Genomic DNA, 27,718 nt, shown 5'->3' with positions numbered 1-27,718 from the left:
TATTGATTTGTTTAGAATATATGATATTATCCTTCACTTCATTACAGGTATAAACTAGAACAAAGTCATTTGTTCAAGTCAAGAATACCTTCTTTTTTTATACCATTAGTTAAAAAAAACTCGGATAATTTCGCAGTTGCTCTCAAAAAAGCCAGAACAATAATAAACACTGATTGTTTTGGATAAATACAAGGAAATTGTGCTTCTTTGTTGATCAAAACATATAATAGTATTTCTAATAAGTTGGGTAGTCATGTAAAACTATTATAATTATAAATTAGAAGTTGATTGACCTTATCGAATTTTTTTTTTCGCTCAATAACGCTCAAACTATACTAAATGAAATGGTTCGATTCATTCGAAAAACCACGATCCTAGCCGGACACTATAACTATCGTGTTAGTGGTAGTAATAGCAAATCCTTCACAGTTTCAAACTTATCTTGCCTAGGCGCGTTCAAAGATAGTACAGAGACTGGTCAATTTTCAAAGACCACATATATACATTACAGTTATTTCTGGTATTTAATTTGTTGTGGTGTTAGGTTGCTGGTTTTTTCACGTTTACCTTTTAAATAACAAACTATATTATTAATATGCATTCATTTTCTTTATATTACCCTTTTTGAAGTTTTTTCTGTCTCTGTTCTTATAATTTCCTTCTGCATTTCGGTTTCTTTTCCTTTCTTTGTTATCATCGTCTATGTTATCATTGGAATTTTGAGAATCTACAAGAACTAAAAGATATTAACTGCTAATTCCCAAACAGATGATATATTTTTATATGTTTTACATAATAGTAAAATTAAGTATACACCATTTTTTCATACAATGATTAAAACCTGATTTATGTAAGGCGATTGATTCCTTTAAAATGAGTTTTTTAATGCAGGAACAAAAAAATATTTATTTTAATTTTTGAGCTCGGCAATAGCGATTTTCAATGAAAATACAAAAGTTAATTTTGAAAACAAAACTTTACGACAAAAGAGATGATTTCAGCTTTCCAATTGTGAACTTTCCATTTCTAAGTAGCAACATTCCAGCAGCACCTGCATACGGGGTATATATCTCCCAATTGATACGATATTCCCGTGCTTGCATTTCCTATCATGATTTTCATGATAGAGGGTTACTGCTCACAAGGAAGCTATTAAACCAAGAGTTCCAAATGGTGAAGTTGAAATCATCCCTTCGTAAATTTTACAGACGCCATCACGAGTTGGTTGACCGTTATGGAATAACCGTTTCACAAATGATATCGGATATGTTCCTTATGTCGTAACTACAATCCCCTTCCCTTTCATGAATATGACCTACCGAATTAGACTATTTACCGGATTTGTAATCACATAAGCAACACGACGGGTGCCACATGTGGAGCAGGATCTGTTTACCCTTCCGGAGCACCTGAGATCACCCCTAGTTTTTGGAGGGGTTCGTGTTGTTTATTCTTTAATTTTCTATGTTGTGTCATGTGTACTATTGTTTTTCTGTTTGTCTTTTTCATTTTTGGCCATGGCGTTGTCAGTTTGTTTTGGATTTATGAGTTTGACTGTCCCTTTGGTATCTTTCGTCCCTCTTTTGTAGCGATTATTTTTCTCTCTTAATTATGAAACTTTGTTTTCGCTGTCATATGCTGTGATGCATTCATCGCAGATAATTTTCGTACATACCTCTTTGTGAGCATTTTATTCCTTAACTTTGTGTTTGCTATTTTGTTTTGTTATAAACTATTTACGTTTATTAAACATTGGTAAACTACTGTAGCTGAAATTTATAATATGTTATAAAGAGATTATTTCACAGTAGATTATATATCCTTTTTTTTCAGTGACGTCCCATATGAACGTGCAATGAACAGACAATCTTTATTGCTAAATTCTTTATTTACAGGCTGGGCATACAGAGAGAACATCTTACAATCTCACAAATAGTAAATTTTGGGGTGTTGGCAAATTCTTCATACCAGAATATAAAGCATTTCTCAGAGCATCTCAATTCGTGTACCCAACGGAACCCATGAATATGAGTACCACACGATAGAAATGAATTCAGTTTCTTTATATTACCTTGTTTTGTGTCATCTTCTCTTTCAATAATTCCTCCATTTTCTTCTCTCTTCTTACTACCATTTTCATCTTTTGTATTTCTGCTTGTACCATCATCACAGTTAAATGAACCTACAAAAAAGTAATAGAGATTTACTGCGAATTCTCAAACAGCTGATATATGGTATATGAATATAGAAGCATTTAAAGTACATACTATATTATTAATATGCATTCGTTTTCATTATATTACGTTTTCTATTGTTCTCTCTGTATTTTCGTTCATTTCTCCATTTTCGTCCCTTTCATTTTCTTGTTTTCATCTTCTGTATCACTATCTGTGTTATAGTTATCAAAGGTACCAGGATTATAATTTAGTACACCAGACGCGCGTTTCGTCTACATAAGACTCATCAGTGACGCTCATATCAAAATATTTATAAAGCCAAACAATTACAAAGTTGAAGAGCATTGAGGATCCAAAATTCCAAAAAGTTGTGCCAATTACGGCTAAGAAAATCTATGCCTGGAATAAGAAAATCCTTAGTTTTTCGAAAAATTTAAACTTTTGTTAACAGGAAATTTATAAAAAAAAATGAGCAACATTATTGATATTCATGTCAACACCGCAGTGTTGACTACTGGGCTGGTGATACCCTCGGGGACGAAACGTCCACCAGCAGTGGCATCGACCCAGTGGTATAAATAGTTATTAAAGGTACCAGGATTATTATTTAGTACGCCAGACGCGCGTTTCGTCTACATAAGACTCATCAGTGACGCTCATATCAAAATATTTATAAAGCCAAACAATTACAAAGTTGAAGAGCATTGAGGAATTTTGAGAATCTCAAATAAAAGAGTTGAACTAAAATAGTATCTCCTCTTTACTGAAACAAATATATATGTATGTAACCTAGGTTACTTGTTACAACAAGGATTAAACTTAGACTGTATAGCTACCTATAAATAAACTCCGCGATAGCAAAATGGCAAACATTTAAAAGGAGAAAACTAATGAATTATAATTTTTGTATTTTGTGCTAATCAAAAAAATGTTAAATGTAACTTAACAGGACTATTAAAATTCCTCGACTACAGATACCTGAATTTTAAGCAGACCGTGCAAGGGCTAAATAGCCATTCATGGTCTTTAAAATCTTCCATTTGTTGTTCCTGAATTTGAACAATCAAATATATAGAGGGAAAAATTGTGGTTGTAAGCACTCTGATCAAACCTTAGTTAGCTGTGATGCTGAACGATAATGAAATCTAGTTAAAAATACAATTCCAACTAATAATTAGACAATGTTTTGCCAGACTTAAAAGTAAGTACAAGTTCTCAACTTTATTTGAACCGATTATATCACCTTTTATAATCGATATTCCTTAACTATCAAAATATGTGATCTTGCTATGACCCTGCGTTTTATCATTGCAACTTTTTCAATCATTATTACTTGTTTTCGTTTTTGGTACTTCGTCCTTTTTTTCCCCATTATCCTTTGTCTTCTGATCACGCCAAATGTGTAAATTTTCTGAAATAGAAATTATCTAAAACTTTTTTCATATAAAAAAAATGTTAGTTTTCCCTAACAGCTGTTAGGACATTTGACAGAAACTATTTTACATTACCTATGTTTTCTTTGTATTGGTGGTCATAAAATTGCATGAAAAGTGATAAGCAAACCAAAGCTAATTTTTGTGTCCATATTCAATTAACAAATCAGTGGCCAGAAAGTACATGTCAGTTTTCCCTCTTATCCGCCTGTCGTCTTTTACGCCAGTGCTATTTAATGTTTCTCACATTTTATTTATTTATAATAATCAGTGGTTAAAAAGTTCAGGATATTTAAATTCCATATTTGATACAACACTCCAACTTACCACAACGGTGCTACAAAGACCGTTAATTTTAAGCAGACAAGGTTATATATATTGTATAAAAGTCATTTACTTGTCAATTCGTAGACATTGACAATATGCAACCATTTCTGATAAAGTTGTCGTATCAATATTAGTGACCACGACTCATTTCTAAAGTGATTGAGGAAAACTGAGATAAAAAATATTAAAAAAAATATCGCAAAATGGTCAAAATTGACTTTGGACGAGAGCTGCTGTCTAAGGTTTATATAAAATACTTCTTAGTACTAAATGAACGTTTTTTGCAATGACTTCTAAGCGTCTCGAAGAAAGAGGGTTTAGTTACTATATGCTATATTTCAATCCCGTCAAAAGGTGTTCATACGAAATATCCTTGACTTTATGAAAAAAATGAAATATTCTTGTTCAGAATTAACATGTTGTTCTTCCACTTTGAGTATGTTACACTTGGTACCAACTTGAACAATATTATGTAAACTTACCTATGGAAAGGGACAATAGTTGTCTGCAGTCTTCTTTCGAACAATTATTGGTTTTTTTATAACTTTTTGTATATATGTGTTTTAACTCCTTCGCCAAACAATCATCAGTCAAGTTTGTATACATTACTGGATATGACGAATTCATATGAAATGAAAATTCGATTGATGTGACTCATAAAGCGAACTATTTAATACTTTCACTTTTTTATGTTTTTTTGGCTAGGCCATGAAATTTGTTCATAACCTTTCGAAATCACATTTTATTTCATAAACAGTTGGTTTGTTTCATTAATTGAAAATTTAAAATTACCAATTGGAACTATAACCGTCATGCAAACAATTGAAGCGTTTACAAAAATGTGACTCTGTAAATCGTATGCGTTTAAAGCGCTTGTTTGTATTTAACTTCACAAGCACGGAACGCTCGATTTGCCAAATATTTGAAAATCAAAAACGTATAAATGCATAAACACATTAAAAAAAACAACATGTATGACTATGACCAAAGAAACCAATAATAATAGCCAAATCTAGTTAAGGTTAATTTTTTCAAGAAAATTGGCACCATAGTATCGAAATACCTATGTTATTTATTAACAACAAAAACAAAAATATCAAAAGTATGTTTCCAATAATGGCAGTGAGAAGTAAGATTACGAAAAAACAAGGAAAAATCAAAGCTTAGCGTTCCTTATTAATTGAAAAATCAAAAGCCCAAGCACATCAAACAAATGGAAAACACCTACCATATATCTGTTCTTCCTTATGTACAAAATAGTGGATAAAACCTGGTTTTGGGGCTAACAAAACATATCACTGATATGGCAATCGCATATAAGTTTATTCTAGAATATTGCTAGCTAGCTTTAAAACCATTTTTGTTTAAAAGAAAACGCCTGCACCAAATCAGGAATATGAGAGATGTTATCCATTCGTTTGATGTGTTTGAGCTTATGATTTTGCCAATCGATTACAGACTTTCGTTTTCGAATTTTTCTTGGAGTTCAGTAGTTTTGTGATTCTACTTTTTCCCCAAGTAGTTAAGGAACCTCTGTCATTTGTTAATCTGTTTAATTTAAGTTCATAGTTCAGTATGACGTCCATTTTTACTGAAATTGCACACATTTTTGTTTTAGGGCCAGTTGCAACCCGCCTCCGGGTGCGGAATTTATCGCTGTGTTGAAGACCCATTGGTGGCCTTCGGCTGTTTACTGCTCTTTTTTCACGGTTGTTGTCTCTTTGACACAGTCACCATTTCCCTTCTTAAAATTGAGACTAAGATTTAAAGTAAGTTTTATACAACAAAATATTTTCAATGCAGGTTTATATTACAGTGTTTTACTTTTACGACATACGGCCTAAATGAGTTAAATATGTGGTTTGTAGGAATAAAATTCAACTTAATCATACGTTATCCCAGTACGTAGCAATATCACCCTGGTAATGTCTTATGTGTTGTCTTTGTTTATGCGTCTTTTTTTAGTGTTGGTTATATGTGATTGGTGTGGTCTTTTATACCATCAATTATTTTTTTTATTAATTTCTATTTTCCTTGTGAAGTATGATATCATTGGAAAGGTCTAAATATCTAGGCTACCCTTAGTTCACGAATATTTGTTGTTCTGTGTGGCCTTTAATCCAGAACACTTAATTAAAATATGTCTTCGACCTGAACTAATATTTATATAAATACAAATACAAATAAGTAAGCCTGATATTATTTTTTTCACACAAGGTCATTGTCTAAAAGTCTGTTAATATTTGATAAAAAAACAATTACAGCGTCAGTTTCATGTGTGTACTTTAATCTAAAAAATTTAAAATAACTACATTAGGGGAATTCTAACAATATGTTGTCGTATTTCCGAACATGTGTACAAAATATAATTGCTTGCTGGAAACTCTTTTTGTTTAAGTTTCGGCAAATATGGAGCTTTATAAAAACATGACGAAAAAGGGAAAGTTAAACCATCAGTTGAACCATCAGTAAAACTGTCACCAACATTCTGTCGAAAGTAAAACTTTACATTATGAATACTTGACGATTCGAAGTATACTCTTTCAGTGTATACTAGATACAAAATAAGACATGTAAAGTTTGTAATGTTGTTTCAAGATTGTCTTCCATTGACGGTACCATTGTAAATAAACTCATTATAGATACCAGGATTAAAATTTTATATTTTACGCCAGACGCGCGTTTCGTCTCCAAAAGATTCATCAGTGACGCTCTGATTAAAAAGGCCAAATGAAGTACGAAGTTATATACTTTATGTCTATTCAGTGACGAAACAAAAAGGAACGTAGTTCAAACAATGTCCTTAGTCTGAAAATAATACGAAAGTACTGGCTAATGTGTATTGCTTTTTAAATAGTGTAAATTCGGGAATAGTTGCATTTATTAATAGCGATTTTGTCATTCTAGGCTAAATTGCGATTTTAAGTTTTGCGATATTGAGAAAAATCCTATTTAATTCATATGCAAATAGTTCAAAATGCTAGTTTAATTCATTGCGATTATAATCCTGACGCATTTTTCTCAATGATAAAAACATTGCAATATTTTCTTAATTTACAGTATATAATTAGATGTTGATGGATCGATACAATAAAGTAATTTCTTCAATACACATTTTTGTAATAACAAACATCTATTAATTACAAGCTTACCTCTTTGGATCACCATCTTTACGATTTCGATACAGCCTTTTTCTTCATGATATTTTTTGTGAAGACATGTAAATAACGTTTCGACTCCAAAATCTGGTATGCACTCCCCATTAAATCTGTTTTGTTCTTTTCCTAATTTTAGTTGAAAATCAAAGGTATAAAGACTATAATTTACACCTTTTTTTTTCTTAGATTTCATATCATCTCAATTCAGTTCCAGGTAACTCATTATTGTAAATCAACCCAATAAAACGCCCAATTTGTTTAAGTATAAATCCATTTGTAAAACAAAATCAATCAAAAGACAAAACACATGTATGAATTTTCATATGAGTACCTTATAGGTCAAGTATTGCAGTAGATATTTATTTCAGGACAACTGGGTAGAAAATGATCTTAAAATTTTCTTCAAGTTTTGTCAAATTGTTATGCTATCTATACTATTAAATGAGAAGACCTCATTTTGTGTGTCGCTTCTCTTCCTTCCACGATAGATTAATCACCATGCCTCTGTGTTCTATAGGTATCATGCATAGTCGCATTTGTCATCCATTCTTATGATTATTCAGATTGAGTCACTTTTGGAGAAAAACGACAAAAAAGGAGTCCGGATATTGATTCCTTCATCAGACTGACTTTTAGTCATAGATAAGACTTCCGGTTTGAAACATGCACAATTACAACAAATCGTATGATAGATAAAAAAAATAATAAGCCAATCAATGCGTTCTCCATACTATGGTGTTTAGATCGCAAGAAACACAACTACTTCCGGTTTGAAACATGCACCAATCGTATGATAGAGACTCTGTATTCTGTCTACTGTTGAAATGTTTAGTATTTAAGGGGTCATACAGTTGCATATATATTAAATAAGCAAAACCTGTGGAAACAAGTATGTGTCCATAGTACACGGATGCCACATCGCCGATCACTATATTTACTAAGTTTCGAGGTGATTGGACTTCAACTTCATCAAAAACTACCTCGACCAAAAACTTTAATCTGAAGCGGGACAGACGGACGGACGAACGAACGAACAAACGCACGGATACACAAACTAGAAAACATAATGACCATAAATTGGGCATAAAAAATGTTGAAAGTGAAAGTAGTGATTTGGCAAAAATGAAAGTAGGGAAGAGATTAGAGGGAGGCAGGACCTTTTTCGGGAAGTTGGGATCGGATGTTTTTAAGCTCGGGATTAGGGGTTTGATCCTTACGGGATCCGGAAAGATATTTTTCGATTTCGGGATTTCGTGATATGAATTCTTTTAAATTCTGCATCTCGCGATTTTATGATTATAAGCCCGGGATTTCGGGATCGGGACCCCTCCTACCACCTCTCAAATAAGCCTTAGTCGGTCGTATAGTCATTTATACAAGATTCATATCCTACCATTGTAAAGTTAATAAGGCTCTCAAAAGGAAAAGCACTGATAGATTGTCCTAGAAGCATATTTCATTAGACTAATAATATTCTAAATATATAAGCAGTTACATTTATTTCATTTTGGAAGCGGTGCAAGTTTTTTTTAATTGAATTTGACTTTTACCCAAAGATGCATTGTAGCAAAGGAGAAGAATAATTGTGGTCTGAGGCCAGAAACGAAAATAGTTGAATTTAACAGAAAGGAAACGAATATCGGACTTTGGAAAAAGGGAGAGGGCTAACATATTATCACTCTTCTGTTATCTATGACTGATTTCAAGAGATATTGTATGTTTATTTTTCTGTGTTAATTTTAAACACGGTTGACATAATAAGTAATAAGGCAATATCTGTTTAATAGCAGTCATGCACGTTTAATGTTTGAAACAATTCTATAGTCCATTCACTCACCTTCTCCGCTAATTCCAGTTAATACGTGGAAAAGGACAATTAAGGAAAGACTATTCATATTCCAAAGGATAGACCTACAAGAGTAAATAACTATAAATGACCACTAAAACACATGATATACTATTATATACTGAACTCAGAGGAAATTCTAATCGGAAAGTCCATAATCACATGGCAAAATCAAATGACAAAACACAAGACGTAGGTAGTAAAACTATCACGAAGTACTATGTCTCACGTGGAAGGAAACATTGATGTAAATTGTAATTATATATATTTATTAGAGTTAATCCATTTTTAAAACGGAAACCAATACCCACTCTGTCTAAATATTTTGTATGCATATAGCAATTATGTTCTACTTCATAAGAACGCTTGTTTTTTTAATCATGTCTACGTTTTAAAATTAAGCTAAAATATCAAATTTGATTATTGTATTTATTATGTTCTTGGATTTCTGTCTAAATGACGACTTAATCTGGGAAACTTATTTATATTATTTAGGGTTTTTTTTCTAAATATTTTCATATGTTATCTAATGTTATTTGTGGTAATGTTTGATTACCGTGATTATTACAGTAATTTTTACAAACCTATGCTATAATTTTAACGGCCTTTTTGGATAAAACAACTGGGTGTCTTTTCATATCATAGTAAAAATTTGTTGTTTACTTTTTTATATTCTTATTCACATTCACTAAAATAGTGGTGTTAATATATGGTGTATCTAATATCAGATTAATTCATGTGTGAATAAAAAAAACTGTTTTAAAAATTCAACGGCAAGCCATCATTTGAATACCATTATGTGAACAAACGTTTATTTGATTCATTTAAAGGTTGCATCTTACATGTTCATCTGACTGATTAAACGTAAAAATATCCTTATCTCTACTATTTTAGTCACTTTATCCTTCAGGGTAGAAAGATATTTCAATCTATCTAATATGTATGTATTAATTGTACTCATTGCGATTAAATCCTTGTGGTCCTTGGTTTGTTCAAACGGTTACATTTGGAAACACATTTGAAATTAAGAAATATTTTCCCTCCTACAAATCTCTAACTCCTTGTTTTGATTTGGCTTTTCTTAATTTCATGGATCGTTTGATTTGCCTTTCAAAGTTTGTACTAGTGATTTAGTTTTCAAAAATTTTTGCCTCGATCATTATTGAAGACACATTAAATCAAAATGCACATCTGATGATCAGTTTAGAACCGTTTATGCTATTAAAATTGAAACAGGTCTGTTTTTTTTTATGTATTTGCTTAATATATTCTAATTCCTACATTTCGATTTTTAAATGGTCTATTGCTATAGATAATTCAAATCAATGTGCTAATCATTCATTTCTAAAAACTTCAATATTAAAAGCAAAAGCAATAGCAATTTGCATTATTATGACTAAAATGAAATGAAAAAAATTCCTTACCATTAATTTAAGAGCTCCTTACAAAATACCAAACTTGTTATCACCAACTTGCATAGCTTTTATGACAGTTACACTGCAAACTACAGAGTTATTAAAAACAAAAATACACAAAAACATTTACAATTTTTCCATATTCAAAATGGTAATGGTGTTTTTTTTTCCATACTTCCTCATTGCTTTATATGGTCGTTAAAAAATGTCAAGTAGAAGTATATATTCCAATGAGTTTTAATTTTATAAATATATTTTGAAAAAAGTTTATCGGTGTCATATTGTAATTTCTAAAAATATCAACATGATCAAATAGAGGTACTGAATTGTGCATGAAGATGAAAGCATTCACAATTAATTTGCAAATTATATAGAATAAAGATATACCAAAATTATTGAGAAGAATTAATTGTGATAAGTAACAACACGCATGAACAATAGAAATAATTTATAGCAAATAGGAAATATATCGATTAAAATAAGTCGTATGATAAATATTGTAATACATGACGCTTATTTAAAAATCTTCAGGTATGGCAAAGACATGATGGAGTTTCGATATCGACGATATTTTATCGATATCAGTATTCATCTTTTAACTGTATGTGTCGCAACAAACATAAAATCAATCGTCGATATCGATTCTTTATTTTCGGTCAAAATCTTTACCTGGAATGTCGCTTTTGAATAATCTGTTTATATATCATGTATATAGACAATTCAGCTTCTTGTGGTTTGTCTGTTTCAACTGTCGATATCGACCTTTCATGTACAAAATGCCATTCTGTTATCGTTATCTATATAGCCATTATATAGTTTCTTCTGGTTCGTCTTATTAAGATGTTGGTATTGACAATATCAACGGCATCTAGTCTATATCGACACATTATGTTCCAAATGTAAAATTTATCAATTTAGACAATTGAGTGTCTCCTGTTTTCTTATTTTTGAGACATCAATATCAAAATATCAGTGACATCTAGTCAATATTGATAAATTATGTTCCAAAACAAAACAAATACAGAAATACTAAACTCAGCGGAAAACTAATCAAATTGCAAAATCAAAAGCTCAAATACATCAAACGAATGTATAACAACTGTCATATTTCTGACTTGGTACAGGTATAGTATTATGTAGAAAATGGTGTATAAAACCTTGTTTGATAACTAGCTCAACCTCTTACGTGTATGACAATCGCATAAAGTTCCATTATGTTGAAAACGATGTGCGAACAAAACTAACTGACACAATAGGTAAAAATGTCAATAATAGGGGTTAAGCAGTCAACGTTGTGTTATTATCTTAATTAATCTTAAAACACAAATGAATTAACAAGCATTTAACCGTGGCAAAATAACATAATGACGGGATTTATAAATACAGGGTCACGTCATTGGCAGAAAGAAACACAAAAAAAGAACTAAAAGATATTAACTGCTAATTCCCAAATAGATGATATATTTTTATATGTTTTACATAATAGTAAAATTAAGCATACACCATTTTTTCATACAAACCTAATTTATGTAAGGCGATTGATTCCTTTAAAATGAGTTTTTTAATGCAGGAACAAAAAATTATTTATTTGAATTTTTGAGCTCGGCAATAGCAATTTTCAATGAAAATACAAAGGTTAATTTGTAGCGATTATTTTTCTCTCTTAATTAGGAAACTTTGTTTTCGCTGTCATATACTGTGATGCATTCATCGTAGATAATTTTCCTACATACCTCTTTGTGATCATTTTATTCCTTAACTTTGTGTTTGCTATTTTGTTCTGTTATAAACTATTTACATTTATTGAACATTGGTAAACTGCTGTAGCTGAAATTTATAATATGTTATAAAGAGATTATTTCACAGTAGATTATATATCATTTTTTTTCAGTGACGTCCCATATGAACGTGCAATGAACAGACAATCTTTATTGCTAAATTCTTTTTTTACAGCCTGGGCATACAGAGAGAACATCTTACAATCTCACAAATAGTAAATTTTGGGGTGTTGGCAAATTCTTCATACCAGAATATAAAGCATTTCTCAGAGCATCTCAATTCGTGTACCCAACGGAACCCATGAATATGAGTACCATACGATAGAAATGAATTCAGTTTCTTTATATTACCTTGTTTTATGTCATCTTCTCTTTCAATAATTCCTCCATTTTCTTCTCTCTTCTTACTACCATTTTCATCTTTTGTATTTCTGCTTGTCCCATCATCACAGTTAAATGAATCTACAAACAAATGATAGAGATTTACTGAGTATTCTCAAACAGCTGATATATGGTATATGAATATAGAAGCATTTAAAGTACATACTATATTATTAATATGCATTCGTTTTCATTATATTACGTTTTCTATTGTTCTCTCTGTATTTTCGTTCATTTCTCCATTTTCGTCCCTTTCATTTTCTTGTTTTCATCTTCTGTATCACTATCTGTGTTATCATTGAAATTTTGAGAATCTCAAATAAAAGAGTTGAACTAAAATATTATCTCCTCTTTACTGAAACAAATATACATGTATGTAACCTTACTTATTACAACAAGGAGTTAAACTTAGACTGTATAGCTACCTATAAATAAACTCCGCGATAGCAAAATGGCAAACATTTAAAAGGAGAAAACTAATGAATTATAATTTTTGTATTTTGAGCTAATCAAAAAAATGTTAAATGTAACTTAATAGGACTATTAAAATCCCTCGACTACAGATACCTGACTTTTAAGCCGACCGTGCAAGGGCTAAACAGCCATTCATGGTCGTTAAAATCTTCCATTTGTTGTTCCTGACTTAGAACAATCAAATATATAGAGGGAAAAATTGTGGTTGTAAGCACTCTGATCAAACCTAAGTTAGTTATGATGCTGAACGATAATGAAATCTAGTTAAAAATACAATTCCAACTAATAATTAGACAATGTTTTGCCAGACTTAAAAGTAAGTACAAGTTCTCAACTTTATTTGAACCGATTATATCACCTTTTATAATCGATATTCCTTAACTATCAAAATATGTGATCTTGCTATGACCCTGCGTTTTATCATTACAACTTTTTCAATCATTATTACTTGTTTTCTTTTTTGGTACTTCGTCCTTTTTTTCCCCATTATCCTTTTTCTTCTGATCACGCCAAATGTGTAAATTTTCTGAAATAGAAATTATCTAAAACTTTTTTCATATAAAAAAAAATGTTAGTTTTCCCTAACAGCTGTTAGGACATTTGACAGAAAATATTTTACGTTACCTATGTTTTCTTTGTATTGGTGGTCATAAAATTGCATGAAAAGTGATAAGCAAACCAAAGCTAATTTTTGTGTCCATATTCAATTAACAAATAAGTGGCCAGAAAGTACATGTCAGTTTTCCCTCTTATCCGCCTGTCGTCTTTTACGCCAGTTCTATTTAATGTTTCTCACATTTTATTTATTTAGAATAATCAGTGGTTAAAAAGTTCAGGATATTTAAATTCTATATTTGATACAACACTCCAACTTAGCACTACGGTTTTTGAAAGACCGTTATTTTAAGCAGACAAGGTTATATATATATTGTATATAAGTCATCTACTTGTCAATTCGTAGACATTGACAATATGCAACCATTTCTGATAAAGTTGTCGTATCAATATTAGTGACCACGACTCATATCTAAAGTGATTGAGGAAAACTGAGATAAAAATATAAAAAAAATATCGCAAAATGGTCAAAATTGCCTTTGGGCGAGAGCTGCTGTCTAAGGTTTATATAAAATACGTCTTAGTACTAAATGAACGTTTTTTGCAATGACTTCTAAGCGTCTCGAAGAAAGAGGGTTTAATTACTATATGTTATATTTCAATCCCGTCAAAAGGTATTCATACGAAATATCCTTGACTTTAAGAAAAAAAAAATATTCTTGTTTAGAAATAACATGTTGTTCTTCCACGTTGAGTATGTTACATTTGGTACCATCTTGAACAATATTATATAAACTTACCTATAGAAAGGGACAATAGTTTTCTGCAGTCCTCTTTTGAACAATTGTTGTTTTTTTTATAACTTTTTGTACATATGTGTTTCACCAAGCAATCATCAGTCAAGTTTGTATACATTACTGGATATGACGAATTATATGAAATGAAAATTCGATTGATGTGACTCATTAAGCGAACTATTTAATTCTTTCACTTTTTATGTTTTTTTGGCTAGGCCATGAAATTTGTTCATAACCTTTCGAAATCGCATTTTATTTCGATTGTTTTGCAAGCTTGAACATACATAAATAGCAATAAACGTAACAGTATTACCATCGGTCATCAAATTTTGTAACAGTTGATCTGTTTCATTAGTTGAAAATTTAAAATTACCAGTTGGAACTATAACCGTCATGCAAACAATTGAAGCTTTTAAAAAAATGTGACTGTGTAAATCTTATGCGTTTGAAGCGTTTGTTTGTATTTAACTTCACAAGCACAAACAATACATGTATGACTATGACCAAAGAAACCAAGAATAATAGCCAAATCTATTTAAGGTTAATATTTTCAAGAAAATTGGGACCACAGTATCGAAAAACCTATGTTATTTATTTACAACAGAAAATACCTACCATATATCTGTTCTTCCTTATGTACAAAATAGTGGATCAAACCTGGTTTTAGGGCTAACAAAACATATCACTTATATGAAATTCGCATTATAATATTGCTAGCTAGCTTTAAAACCATTTTTTTTTAAAGAAAACACATGCACCAAATCAGGAATATGAGAGATGTTATCCATTCGTTTGATGTGTTTGGGCTTATGATTTTGCCACTTGATTACGGACTTTCGTTTTCGAATATTTCTAGGAGTTCAGTAGTTTTGTGATTTTACTTTTTTCCCCAAGTAGTTAAGGAGCCTCTGTCATTTGTTAGCCTGTTTAATTTAAGTTTATAGTTCAGTATGACGTCCATTTTTACTCAAATTGCACACATTTTTGTTTAAGGGCCAGTTGCATCCCACCTCCGGGTGCAGAATTTATCGCTGTTTTGAAGACCCATTGGTGGTCTTCGGCTGGTTTCTGCTCTTTTGTCGGCTTGTTGTCTCTTTGACACAATCACCATTTCCCTTCTTAAATTTAAACTTAGATTTAAAGTTAGTTGTATACAACAAAGTATTTCAAATGCAAGTTTATATTACAGTGTTTTACTTTTACGACACACGGCCTAAATCAGCTAAATATGTGGTTTGTAGGAATAAAATTCAACAAAATCGTACGTTGTCTCAGTACGTAACAATATCACCCTGGTAATGTCTTATGTGTTGTCTTTGTTTATGCGTCTTTTTTTAGTGTTGGTTGTAGGTGATTGGTGTGTTCATTTATAGCATCAATTATTTTTTATTAATTTCTATTTTCCTTGTGAAGTATGATACCGTTAGAAAGGTCTAAATATCTAGGCTACCCTTAGTTTACGAATATTTGTTGTTCTGTGTGGCCTTTAATCAAGAACACTTAAATAAAATGTGTCTTCGACCTGAACTAATATGTATATAAATACAAATACAAATAAGTAAGCCTGATATTATTTTTTCTACACAAGGCCATTGTCTAAAAGTCTGTTAGTATTTGATAAAAAAAAATTACAGCATCAGTTGCATGTGTGTACTTTAATCTAGAATAAATTAAAATTACTACATTAGGGGTATTTTAACAATATGTTGTCGTATTTCCGAACATGTGTACACAATATTATTGTTGAAAGCTTGCTGGAAACTCCTTTTGTTTAAGTTTCGGCAAATATCGAGCTTTATAAAAACATGACGAAAAAGGGAAAGTTAAACCATCAGTTGAACCATCAGTTAAACTGTCACCAACATTCTATCGAAAGTAAAGCTTTACATTATGAATACTTGACGATTCGAAGTTTACTCTTTCAGTATATACTAGATACAAATTAAGACATGTTAAGTTTGTAATGTTGTTTCAAACTTGTCTTCCAAAAAAAAACATTGACGGTACAATTGTAAATAAACTAATCATAGATACCAGGATTAAAACTTTCTCAGAAACTATTTATGATTATTGCATAAAACTTCCACACAAGAAGTCGGGCGTATCATGCGCTCATGGCGCAGCTGTTTATTATCATTGCGAAAAATCTGTCAGGTTTATACTCGCAATGAATTAAACTCACATTTTGAACTATTTGCATATGAATTAAATATTTACGCCAGACGTGCGTTTCGTCTCCAAAAGACTCATCAGTGACGCTCCGATAAAAAAAAAGGCAAAATGAAGAACGAAGTAATATACCATATGTCTATTTAGTGACGAAACAAAAAGGAACGTAGTTCAAACAATGTCCTTAGTCTGAAAATAATACGAAAGTACTGGCTAATGTGTACTGCTTTTTAAATAGTGAAAATTCGGGAATAGTTGCATTTATTAATAGCGATTTTGTCATTCTAGGCTAAATTGCGATTTTAAGTTTTGCGATATTGAGAAAAGTCCTATTTAATTCCTATGCAAATAGTTCAAAATGCTAGTTTAATTCATTGCGATTATAATCCTGACGCATTTTTCTCAATGATAAAATTATTGCAATATTTTCTGAATTTACAGTATATGATCAAATGTTGATTGATCGATAAAATAAAGTAATTTCTTCAATACATATTTTTGTAATAACAAACAACTATTAATTACAAGCTTACCTCTTTGGAATTCCATCTGTACATTTTCGATACAGTATTTTTCTTCATGGTATTGTTTGTGAAGACATGTAAATAACGTATCGACTCCAAAATCTAGTATGCACTCCCCACTAAATCTGTTTTTTCCTCTTCCTAATTTTAGTTACAAATCAAAAGTATGAAGACTATTATCTCAATTCAGTTCCAGGTAACTCATTATTGTAAATCAACCCAATAAAACGCCCAATTTGTTTAAGTATCAATCCATTTGTAAAACAAAATCAATTAAAAGACAAAGCACACTATGAATTTTCATATGAGTACCTTATAGGTCAAGAATTGCAGTAGATATTTATTTCAGGACAACTGGGTACAAAATGATCTTAAAATTTTCTTCAAGTTTTGTCAAATTGTTATGCTAACTATACTATTAAATGAAAAGACCTCATTTTGTGTGTCGCTTCTCTTCCTTCCACGATAAATTAATCACCATGCCTCTGTGTTCTATAGTTAACATGCATAGTCGCATTTGTCATCCATTCTTGTGATCATTCAGATTGAGTTATTTTTGGAGAAAAACGACAAAAGAGTCCGGATATTGATTCCTTCATCAGACTGACTTTTAGTCATAGATAAGACTTCCGGTTTGAAACATGCACAATTACAACAAATCGTATGATAGATAAAAAATAAATAAGCCAATCAATGCGTTTTCCATATTATGGTGTTTAGAGCGCAAGAAACACAACTACTTCCGGTTTGAAACATGCACCAATCGTATGATAGAGACTCTGTATTCTGTTTACTGTTGAAATGTTTAGTATTTAAGGGGTCATAGCAGTTGCATATATATTAAAATAAGCAAAACCTGTGGAAACAAGTATGTGTCCATGGTACACGGATGCCACATCGCCGATCACAATATTTACTAAGTTTCGAGGTGATTGGACTTCAACTTCATCAAAAACTACCTCGACCAAAAACTTTGATCTGAAGCGGGACAGACGGACGGAAGAACGAACGAACAAACGCACGGACACACAAACTAGAAAACATAATGCCCATAAATGGGGCATAAAAAATGTTGAAAGTGAAAGTAGTGATTTGGCAAAAATGAAAGTAGGGTAGAGATTAGAGGGAGGCAGGACCTTTTTCGGGAAGTTGGGATCGGGTGTTTTTAAGCTCGGGATTAGGGGTTTGATCCTTACGGGATCCGGAAAGATATTTTTCGATTTCGGGATTTCGTGATACGAATTCTTTTAAATTCTGCATCTCTCGATTTTATGTTTATAAGCCCGGGATTTCGGGATCGGAACCCTTCCTACCACCTCTCAAATAAGCCTTAGTCGGTTGTATAGTCATTTATACAAGATTCATATCCTACCATTGTAAAATTAATAAGGCTCTCAAAAGGAAAAGCACTGATAGATTGTCCTAGAAGCATATTTCATTAGACTAATAATGTTCTATATATATAAGCAGTTACATTTATTTCATTTTGGAAGCGGTGCAAGTTTTTTTTAATTGAATTTGACTTTTATTAAAAGATGCATTGTAGAAAAGGAGAAGAATAATTGTGGTCTGAGGCCAGAAACGAAAATAGTTGAATTTAACAGAATGGAAACAAATATTGGACTTTGGAAAAAGGGAGAGGGCTAACATATTATCACTCTTCTGTTATCTATGACTGATTTCAAGAGATATAATATGTTTTATTTCTGTTTTTATTTTTTTAACGGTTGACATAATAAGTAATAAGGTAATATCGGTTTCCTAGCAGTCATTCACGTTTAAAGTTTGAAACATTTCTATAGTCCATTCACTCACCTTCTCCGTGAATTCCAGTTAATACGTGGAAAAGGACAATAAAGGAAAGACTATTCATATTCCAAAGGATAGACCTACAAGATTAAATAACTATAAATGACCATTGATCATATTGAAAAAATGAATCTAAAACACATGATATGATATTATATACTGAACTCAGAGGAAATTCTAATCGGAAAGTCCATAATCACATGGCAAAATCAAATGACAAAACACAAGGCGTAGGTAGTAAAACTATCACGAAGTACTAGGTCTCATGCGGAAGGAAAGAAACATTGATGTAAATTGTAATTATATATATATATTAGAGTTAATCCATTTTTAAAACGGAAACCAATACCCACTCTGTCTAAATATTTTGTATGCATATAGCAATTATGTTCTACTTCATAAGAACGCTTGTTTTTTTAATCATGTCTACGTTTTAAAATTAAGCTAAAATATCAAATTTGATTATTGTATTTATTATGTTCTTGGATTTCTGTCTAAATGACGACTTAATCTGGGAAACTTATTTATATTATTTAGGGTTTTTTTTCTAAATATTTTCATATGTTATTAATAGTTATTTGTGGTAATGTTTGATAACCGTGATTATTACCATAATTTTTACAAACTTATGCTATAATTTTAACGGCCTTTTTGAATGCAATAAATGGGTGTTTATCATATCATAGTAAAAATTAGTTGTGTACTTTTTCATATTCTTAATAACATACACTAGAATAGTTGTGTCAATTTATTATGTATCTGATATCAGATTAATTCATGTGTTAAAAAAAACTGTTTTACAAATTCAATTCAATGTGCTAATCATTTATTTCTAAAAACTTCTATATTAAAAGCAAAAGCAATAGCAATTTGCATTAATATGACCAAAATGAAATGAACAAAATTGCTTACCATAAATTTAAAAGGTCCTTACAAAATACCAAACTTGTTATCACCAACTTGCATAGCTTTTATGACAGTTACACTGCAAACTACAGAGTTATTAAAAACAAAAAATACACAAAAACATTTATAATTTTTCCATATTAAAAATGGTAATGGTGGTTTTTTTTCTATACTTCCTCATTGCTTTATATGGTCGTTAAAAAATGTCAAGTAGAAGTATATATTCCAATGTTTTTTAATTATATAAATATATTTTGAAAAAAGTTTATCGGTGTCATATTGTAATTTCTAAAAATATCAACATGATCAAATAGAGGTACTGAATTGTGCATAGAGATGAAAGCATTCACAATTAATTTGCAAATTATATAGAATAAAGATATACCAAATTATTGAAAAGAATTAATTATGATAAGTAACAACAAGCATGAACAATAGAAATAATTTATAGCAAATAGGAAATATATCGATTAAAATAAGTCGTATGATAAATATTGTAATACATGACGCTTATTTAAAAATCTTCAGGTATGACAAAGACATGATATAGTTTCGATATCGACGATATTTTATCGATATCAGTATTCATCTTTTAACTGTATGTGTCGCAACAAACATAAAATCAGTCGTCGATATCGATTCTTTATTTTCGGTCAAAATCTTTACCTGGAATGTCGCTTTTGAATAATCTGTTTATATATAGACAATTCAGCTTCTTGTGGTTTGTCTGTTTCAAATGTCGATATCGACCTTTCATGTACAAAATGCCATTCTGTTATCGTTATCTATATAGCCATTATATAATTTCTTCTGGTTCGTCTTACTAGAGATTTCCAATAAAATGACTTTAATCGACATAACCGACCTAACTCAACGTATTTCGTCCTACTGCATTGAAGCATGACGGAAGGGAGCATACACTGCATGCATGTTTTGCTCTTAGAACAGGCATTGTTTGCTGGAATATACTTTAAGTAAAAATCAACCCCAATTAATGTTTTAATCTTGTCATTAAACTTTGAATGATTTTATTACACATTTATTAAAATGGAATAAGTAAGTAAACAACTTGTAATCAAATACACCCATCAATTCTTCTCATTTTACTTGACCCATATATATTAGTTCTTCTTTAATTATGAATTTTCAAAACTACCAAGACAAAATTAAGCATGAAAATATTAGAATAATGAATTCCGATGCGAGAAGGTTGCCTTTTTTTTTTGGTTTTTACAATTTTTAACGTTTAAAGTAGATTCCAACACGCCCGAATGTAAAGGTGTACTCGACTATTCTAAAAAAAATCGTCCAAATTATTTTCGAATTGCTCCGCTCGTCAGTATAAATTCAATTATCGGGAACTACACTCTCTTTCAAATATCTTCGATCCGGCCATTAGTCACAAATTGTATTGCACGAAAAGAAAAAAAAATGATTGTCGTTCAACTTCGATAAAAAAAAAAGAAGCTATTTGAAAACATCAATGTCTGATCATTATGCATCTCGCATGAGATTTAAAAGTTTAAGAATATATACTGATTTTTTTGCGTGATTTAGTAGCTCACTGAACACAGAAATGTGATACTGACGTGTTAGCTAACGGAATAAAATAAACTACATATAATCTGCTGTACAGTTTGACCACTAATGGTCCTACAGACACTGTGTGCTTTTGTCTATGAATTTTTTATACTTTGTTTGTGATATGTACAAAAACTAGGTGCTGTATGATTGCCAATGAGACAACTCTTCCCAAGAGACCAAATGACACAGAAATTTTAACAACTATAGGCTACCGTACGGCTTTCAACAATGAGCAAAGCCCATACAGCATAGTCAGCTATAAGAGGTCACAAAATGACAAATATAAAACAACTAACACGAGAAAACTCATGGCCAAATTAATGTTAAAAAAGTTAACGAAAACACAACAACAAACGATAAGCACTGAATTACAGGTTCCTGACTTGGGACAGACACATCCATACTAGGACAATGGTGTAACAGTACGACATAATTGATCAATAATATAAACTGGATAATTATTCTTTACTTATTAGTTGTAGTTGTATCTAGGATAGTGTTCAGCAGCTGTGGATACTATCAGATCGGTACATCGGAAATACTATAAATTGCTGTTTTTATGCTTAATTCGTTTCAGTCTCACGAGTCAATCCCTTTCTTACTGGTTTAATTGTGACATGATCATTTGATGAACATAATTCTATGATCTCTTTTGGCTTTAACTTGGATTTTTATAAATGTAGGATAAAGATGCATGCATAAAATAAATTCTCGACATAAATTGGCTTAAATATCAGATAAGAATTAAGCCTCAAGTAAAAATATTTACGACAAAGAAGCCTCAAGTTATATATAATTCATGTACTTACGACGGAGATTTAGCCTCAAGCTATAGAATTATGATGATGTTACTACTGATGTATGTCTTATATCCAGCGACAATGATTACATACTAGTATGTATTAGGGATGATGAACTGATAATGATAAATGCATATACCTTTTTATACATGCCCAAAACTTAAGAGTCGCGTTTTCATATGCTAGGAAACAAGAGAGCGTAACCACTATAAAGACACACGTGTCTTTCAACGACACGACAGACACTCGGCTAACCGAGAGATTGGTCGGTTAATCTATATTGAGCATGCGTCTATATCGGCGGTTGGTCTGTTAACCGGGTTGGCTAAAGTCTGTTAATCAGGTGTTATCGAGAAAATCATTGAAAGTTCAGCATGTTTCATTGTATAACTTTCTAAATATATTTTCATCATGAAAAGTATTCATGTCTAACAAAACAATTCAATGTACTGAATTCAGTGGTGTTATTATATTTTTCTAGCTTCGATGTACAATCTATAAAATGAAAAGGCGGGTTACTCATCAATAAATTTATCCACATTTTACACACATAAAATGTACACAAAATGACACATTGGTTAGATTTACTTGCATTCAATATTTTGAACATCGGAAAAAGAAAGGCATTACGTTTGTTAACCATATTGATATCATTGTGTGAAAAATCTACACGAAAATCTGTATTTTGGTGACATAAATCAATCTTTATTTAAAACCTGGTCTGTTAATGGGTCGGATGTATAAAACCCGGTCTGTTAATTGGTCTGTTAAGAGTTATGAATGGCAATAAAAGTATAATTTTATTGTTATATGGGGTGTTATCGGATCAAATGAGTAGGCTCAAGACGAGCAGCTAAAATATACGAAAACAACACATGGGCAATGAAACATAACATATACGGAAACAACACATCAAATTGAAAATTGATAAAAATGGTTTCAAAAAGTGTTATATTAAAGTAATATTAATTTTATCCAAGAATGATCGCATATATCATGTTGATTCTGTTTAATTGTCATGAATGACACAAATTTTTCATCTACATTGGTAACCAGTATATAGATCAGAGATAAAAACGTCGTAATGTAAATAAACATCAGTAAGTAAAATATATTGGGATGACAAAATATGAAAAATAAAGAAAGAATAATGAGTAAGATATATAAAATGTAGGAAAAAAATGACAAAACAATTTAAAGAATACAGAAATAAACAATACCCCCAATCCGGACCTTCATGGTTTACACGAGAATCTGGATGGAAACGCAGAATATGGAATAATATATAAGGACAGTAGAGAGTGATACATTGCTAAAAGTGAGAGAAAATAATACTTGTTTAAGAATACACACATGAAACACCGATGGCTGTTGAAACAGTAACGGATTGCGATGTAACTATATTGGTGACAAATTCTAGAAGTTTACATGCGGACAACTATGGTGGCAGGTTAATGCCATTTTGCGTTTTAGCGCTTACGTGTTTTCGCCTTACATATTCTATGTGGCGAAAACGCGAAATTGCGAAGTCGAAAACGCGAAAGCGAGAAACCGATTTCCTTTTTTTCGACTTCGCGTTTTCGGGTTTTCGACTTCGCGATTTCGCCTTTTCGTGATTTCGCCCTATAGAATATGAATGGCGAAATGGCCTTCACCGGCCACCATAGACAACTGTAATTCTCCTCTGCACTTATGTAGAAAGGAACTAAACGGAATAACATGAATTGAAACTTAAAATAACCAAATGTAACTACATTCGCTCCTTTCCGTTTACTTCTTTAGAGTGATTTGTAAACAACATATGATTAAGTAATAGAAGAAAAGAACCAATTGCATGATGCTGATGAATTAGGGTTTAACGTCCAGTGACAAATATCATGTTCATATGTGAACGAGAACACGTTATATGTACCCTGTGTTGTATTAGAAAGACACTTTCAGTCGGAATTGAGAACGTGCTGCTTCGAACAGACACAAAAATTAAGGCTGATTGAAAACGTCAATAAAAAATTAATGCATATTCCAGAGGCCAATCCATATCACGCTATATTGAAGTGACACACCCTTCAATAAAATGCAAAGAAAGTCAAAATAAAAATGCTCTTTCTAGGATACTGTGGCACCGTATTGTCATTTTTGTTTACTCAGGAACATCTCATTCTTAAATTTTTCAAGGGGAAAAAATAAAGGTAGTAAAATTATTGTCGTGGCTAAATAACTCTTAACTGACACAATTTCAATTGTCCAACACATTAACAGACTTTATTCCCATAATTTTCACTAAAACGTGGTATTATTCATGTACGTTATTTTACAATTATGAAATATTTACTAATGTCAGTTTATTTTTTAGAACCACAGTACTATTTTTTGTCCTTTAAATTATATCTAAATTTGTTGGTTACGCCTTTTTATTAAAAAAAAATTGCTATGCGTATAAGCATAAATACTACATACTTGCGCGACGCCTTTTAGTTTTACTGAAAACAGCGCAGACTAAGAAATGTTTTTACAAGTGCAAAATGTTCTATAATAGATATCATTTTGTCAGACACTTTTCTTTTTTTTGATTTGGTTCTTATAACATGCCAAAAATCTGTATATTTAATAGAGTTTAACATTAAATTAAGTGTTTTACTCTTAACAGACGTATAACCAACTCGATTAACAGACCAATCGCCCATATAGCCGCATACTCAATAAAGATTAACCAACCAATCTCTCGGTTAGCCGAGTGTCGACCGTGTACGAGTAAACTTTACCTGCTCGTATACTCGTGAATGCATCATGCTTAATAGAGAAGCCGAAACATACAATCTAAAAGTCATTTGATCAGTGGGTCCAAAAAAATAATTGAACCCGTATTCGGGGATAGCCTGCTACCAGTCTATCCCATATACAAGTATATAATTATGAATATAAAAGTTTTTTGTTTCAGTCGTGTAACACCTTCACTGGTGATCCTGTCCATGGATCTGTCGCATAGTTGTCACTTTTTATATATATACCTCCAAAGCGAGACAAAAATTGAAACTTAAAATGTTCGCTGACTCAATCAATATATGTGATAGCTTTAGAATCTACTTCTAATTGGATAAGTAAGAGTAAAAGAAAATTCCCGTAAAGACTGAAGTGACATTATAGTTGTCTCAAAAATGTAACAACTATGCAAATTGGCATTCTCATCCGCTTTTAATCGGAGATATTTGGGGACTGGATATTTTTAGCCAATTACTATGTACTATAAATCGATAGTTTTCCATCCACAGAGGTCAATGTTTATATGGAGATTATTGGTCATCAGTTGCTAATCAAGTACACCTTCCAAATTACAATCTATAAAACGAATTGGTGTACACATTTATTTACAAACATTATTATCAATTACCAGATTCTTTTTATTAATGTTCGTTGACTTGCATTTGAAAGAAAAGTGTAAGTCAACTATTAAAATAACAAGACCTGTATTATTTTTTTTTTTCACATATACACTTCCCGTTGACGTACGTTTTCCCTGTTGAAAAAAACCGGAGATTGTAAATTAAGGAGATTAACTGCAGAAGAAGAGAACGCTTGAAATGCTGCTTAATCAAGTATGACGCAATCCCTGTTTACAACTTTAATAGAGACACATTCTGATTAACACTTCAAGTTCATTTTTTTCTCAAATCGCTAAAAAAAATCTATCTGATAATAAATACCCACGGACATTACATATTATAAAACATGAAAAAACGAAAAGAAGAAGGGATTAAAATCTGATAACGAGAAACAAAAGCAATACAATATCAAATAATAAAATGTTCATAAAATTTTGCAAAGTATATCGGAAAAAACAAAGTCATGGTCATAACCATGAAAGACAGCTCAAATGAATCGTATGATAAGTAAAGGTACGTATATATACGTGGTCTTATGTCAGTGAAGTTTAGGCGGGAATCTCAATAATAACGTGATATATGAAAATCATGATTTCTTTCGTTTTTCATCATCTTAGAAATATTTGATATTGATAAAATTTATCATGAATAGGTTTCATAGTTTAGGAATACGTTGTTAAAACTTGAGTAACGCATTTAACGAAATTAATGGGTGAGCAATAACCGGTCCCGTTATGTGCGTACGTCGAGTTAGGTACGCATGTCGTTTTATTGGAAATCTCTATTAAGATGTGGGTATTGACGCTTTCAACGGCATCTAGTCTATATCGACACATAATGTTCCAAATGTAAAATTTATCAATTTAGACAATTGAGTGTCTCCTGTTTTCTTAATTTTGAGACATCAATATCAAAATATCAGCGACATCTAGTCAATATCGATAAATTATGTTCCAAAACAAAACAACTACAAAAATACTGAACTCAGCGGAAAACTAATCAAATTGCAAAATCAAAAGCTCAAATACATCAAACGAATGTATAACAACTGTCATATTCCTGACTTGGTACAGGCATAGTATTATGTAGAAAAGGGTGTATAAAAACTTGTTTGATAACTAGCGCAACCTCTTACGTGTATGACAATCGCATAAAGTTCCATTATGTTGAAAACGATGTGCGAACAAATCTAACTGACGCAATAGGTAAAAATGTCAATAATAGGAGTGCAGCAGTCAACGTTGTGAAATTATCTTAATTAATCTTAAAACACAAATGTATTAACAAGCATTTAACCGTGGCAAAATAACATAATAACGGGATTTATAAATACAGGGTCACGTCATTGTAAGAAAGAAACACAAAAAGGCATATAGACAAAGCCTATGAGCAAAAGTGAAAGACAGGAATACAAAAATTATCAAAGAACAATAACACAATTACAGGATACAGAGTCACTTCCAATGCTTATCACCAAAAACAGACTTAACAGTAAAAGTAATATTCCTAAAGGCAAATAAAAGAATACTATGTCACGTTCTTAAGATGAAAAATAGTTATGAAAGATACCTGGATTATAATTTAGTACGCCAGACGCGCGTTTCGTCTTCTTAAGACTCATCATTGACGCTCGTATCAAAATATTTATAAAGCCAAACAAGTACAAAATTGAAAGCATCGAGGATCCAAAATTCGAAAAATTGTGCAAAATACGGCTAAGGTAATCTATGCCTGGGATAAAAAAAATCCTTAGACAAACAACTTCAGTACCAAGAGTTCTTCAAGACTACCTTGTGCTATTTGTGAAGTTGATAGCAAATATCTAACACAATGTCTTGGTACATTCCGATGATCCTTTTTACAAAAAGTACCAGACGTTCTATGATATACCCCTGGTTCATCAACTTTCTGCTTAAACACTGGTGACGTTTTACAGTCTTAGTAGTTGATGCATGCTCTTAAATACCGAATAAGTTGAAAATGTATATTCCATAAGCCGTTGGGGTTGGTACATTGCTACTAACATTGATACTATTATTGGATATGGCGAATTTTTGTTGTTTTTCTGAAATTGTTTAACATTACACAGAAGTGAACATTCGTTCAGTGTGTTAATATGTGTTTTGATTGAGTTAAGCCGTTTCAATTGATATTTTACAGTGTGCCTTATTATGTTGTGATGTTACACTATTGTTTCAGATAATG

At 31.4% G+C, this 27,718-nt stretch overlaps 1 protein-coding gene across 1 annotated transcript in view; it reads right to left on the bottom strand.

Moving 5' to 3' along the window:
* Positions 1–19,957, bottom strand: part of LOC139489288 (putative histone-lysine N-methyltransferase 1) — a 30,164-nt gene extending 10,207 nt beyond the window's left edge. The window contains exons 1-6 of the mRNA XM_071275561.1: positions 19,756–19,957; positions 18,850–18,923; positions 17,044–17,175; positions 14,345–14,461; positions 2,072–2,182; positions 620–727 (exon numbers count right to left, since the gene is read on the bottom strand). Of these exons, the coding sequence (XP_071131662.1) occupies positions 620–727; positions 2,072–2,182; positions 14,345–14,461; positions 17,044–17,175; positions 18,850–18,907 (526 nt within the window). The 5' untranslated portion in view covers positions 18,908–18,923; positions 19,756–19,957. The remainder of the gene's footprint in view (positions 1–619; positions 728–2,071; positions 2,183–14,344; positions 14,462–17,043; positions 17,176–18,849; positions 18,924–19,755) is intronic.
* Positions 19,958–27,718: the final 7,761 nt, after the last annotated feature.

This window comes from Mytilus edulis, chromosome 9 (assembly GCF_963676685.1).
Source record: "Mytilus edulis chromosome 9, xbMytEdul2.2, whole genome shotgun sequence".
Classification (NCBI taxonomy): Eukaryota; Metazoa; Mollusca; class Bivalvia; order Mytilida; family Mytilidae; genus Mytilus; species Mytilus edulis.
Note: the sequence above shows the minus strand (reverse complement) of the source record. Positions and strands in the feature narration are given on the sequence as shown.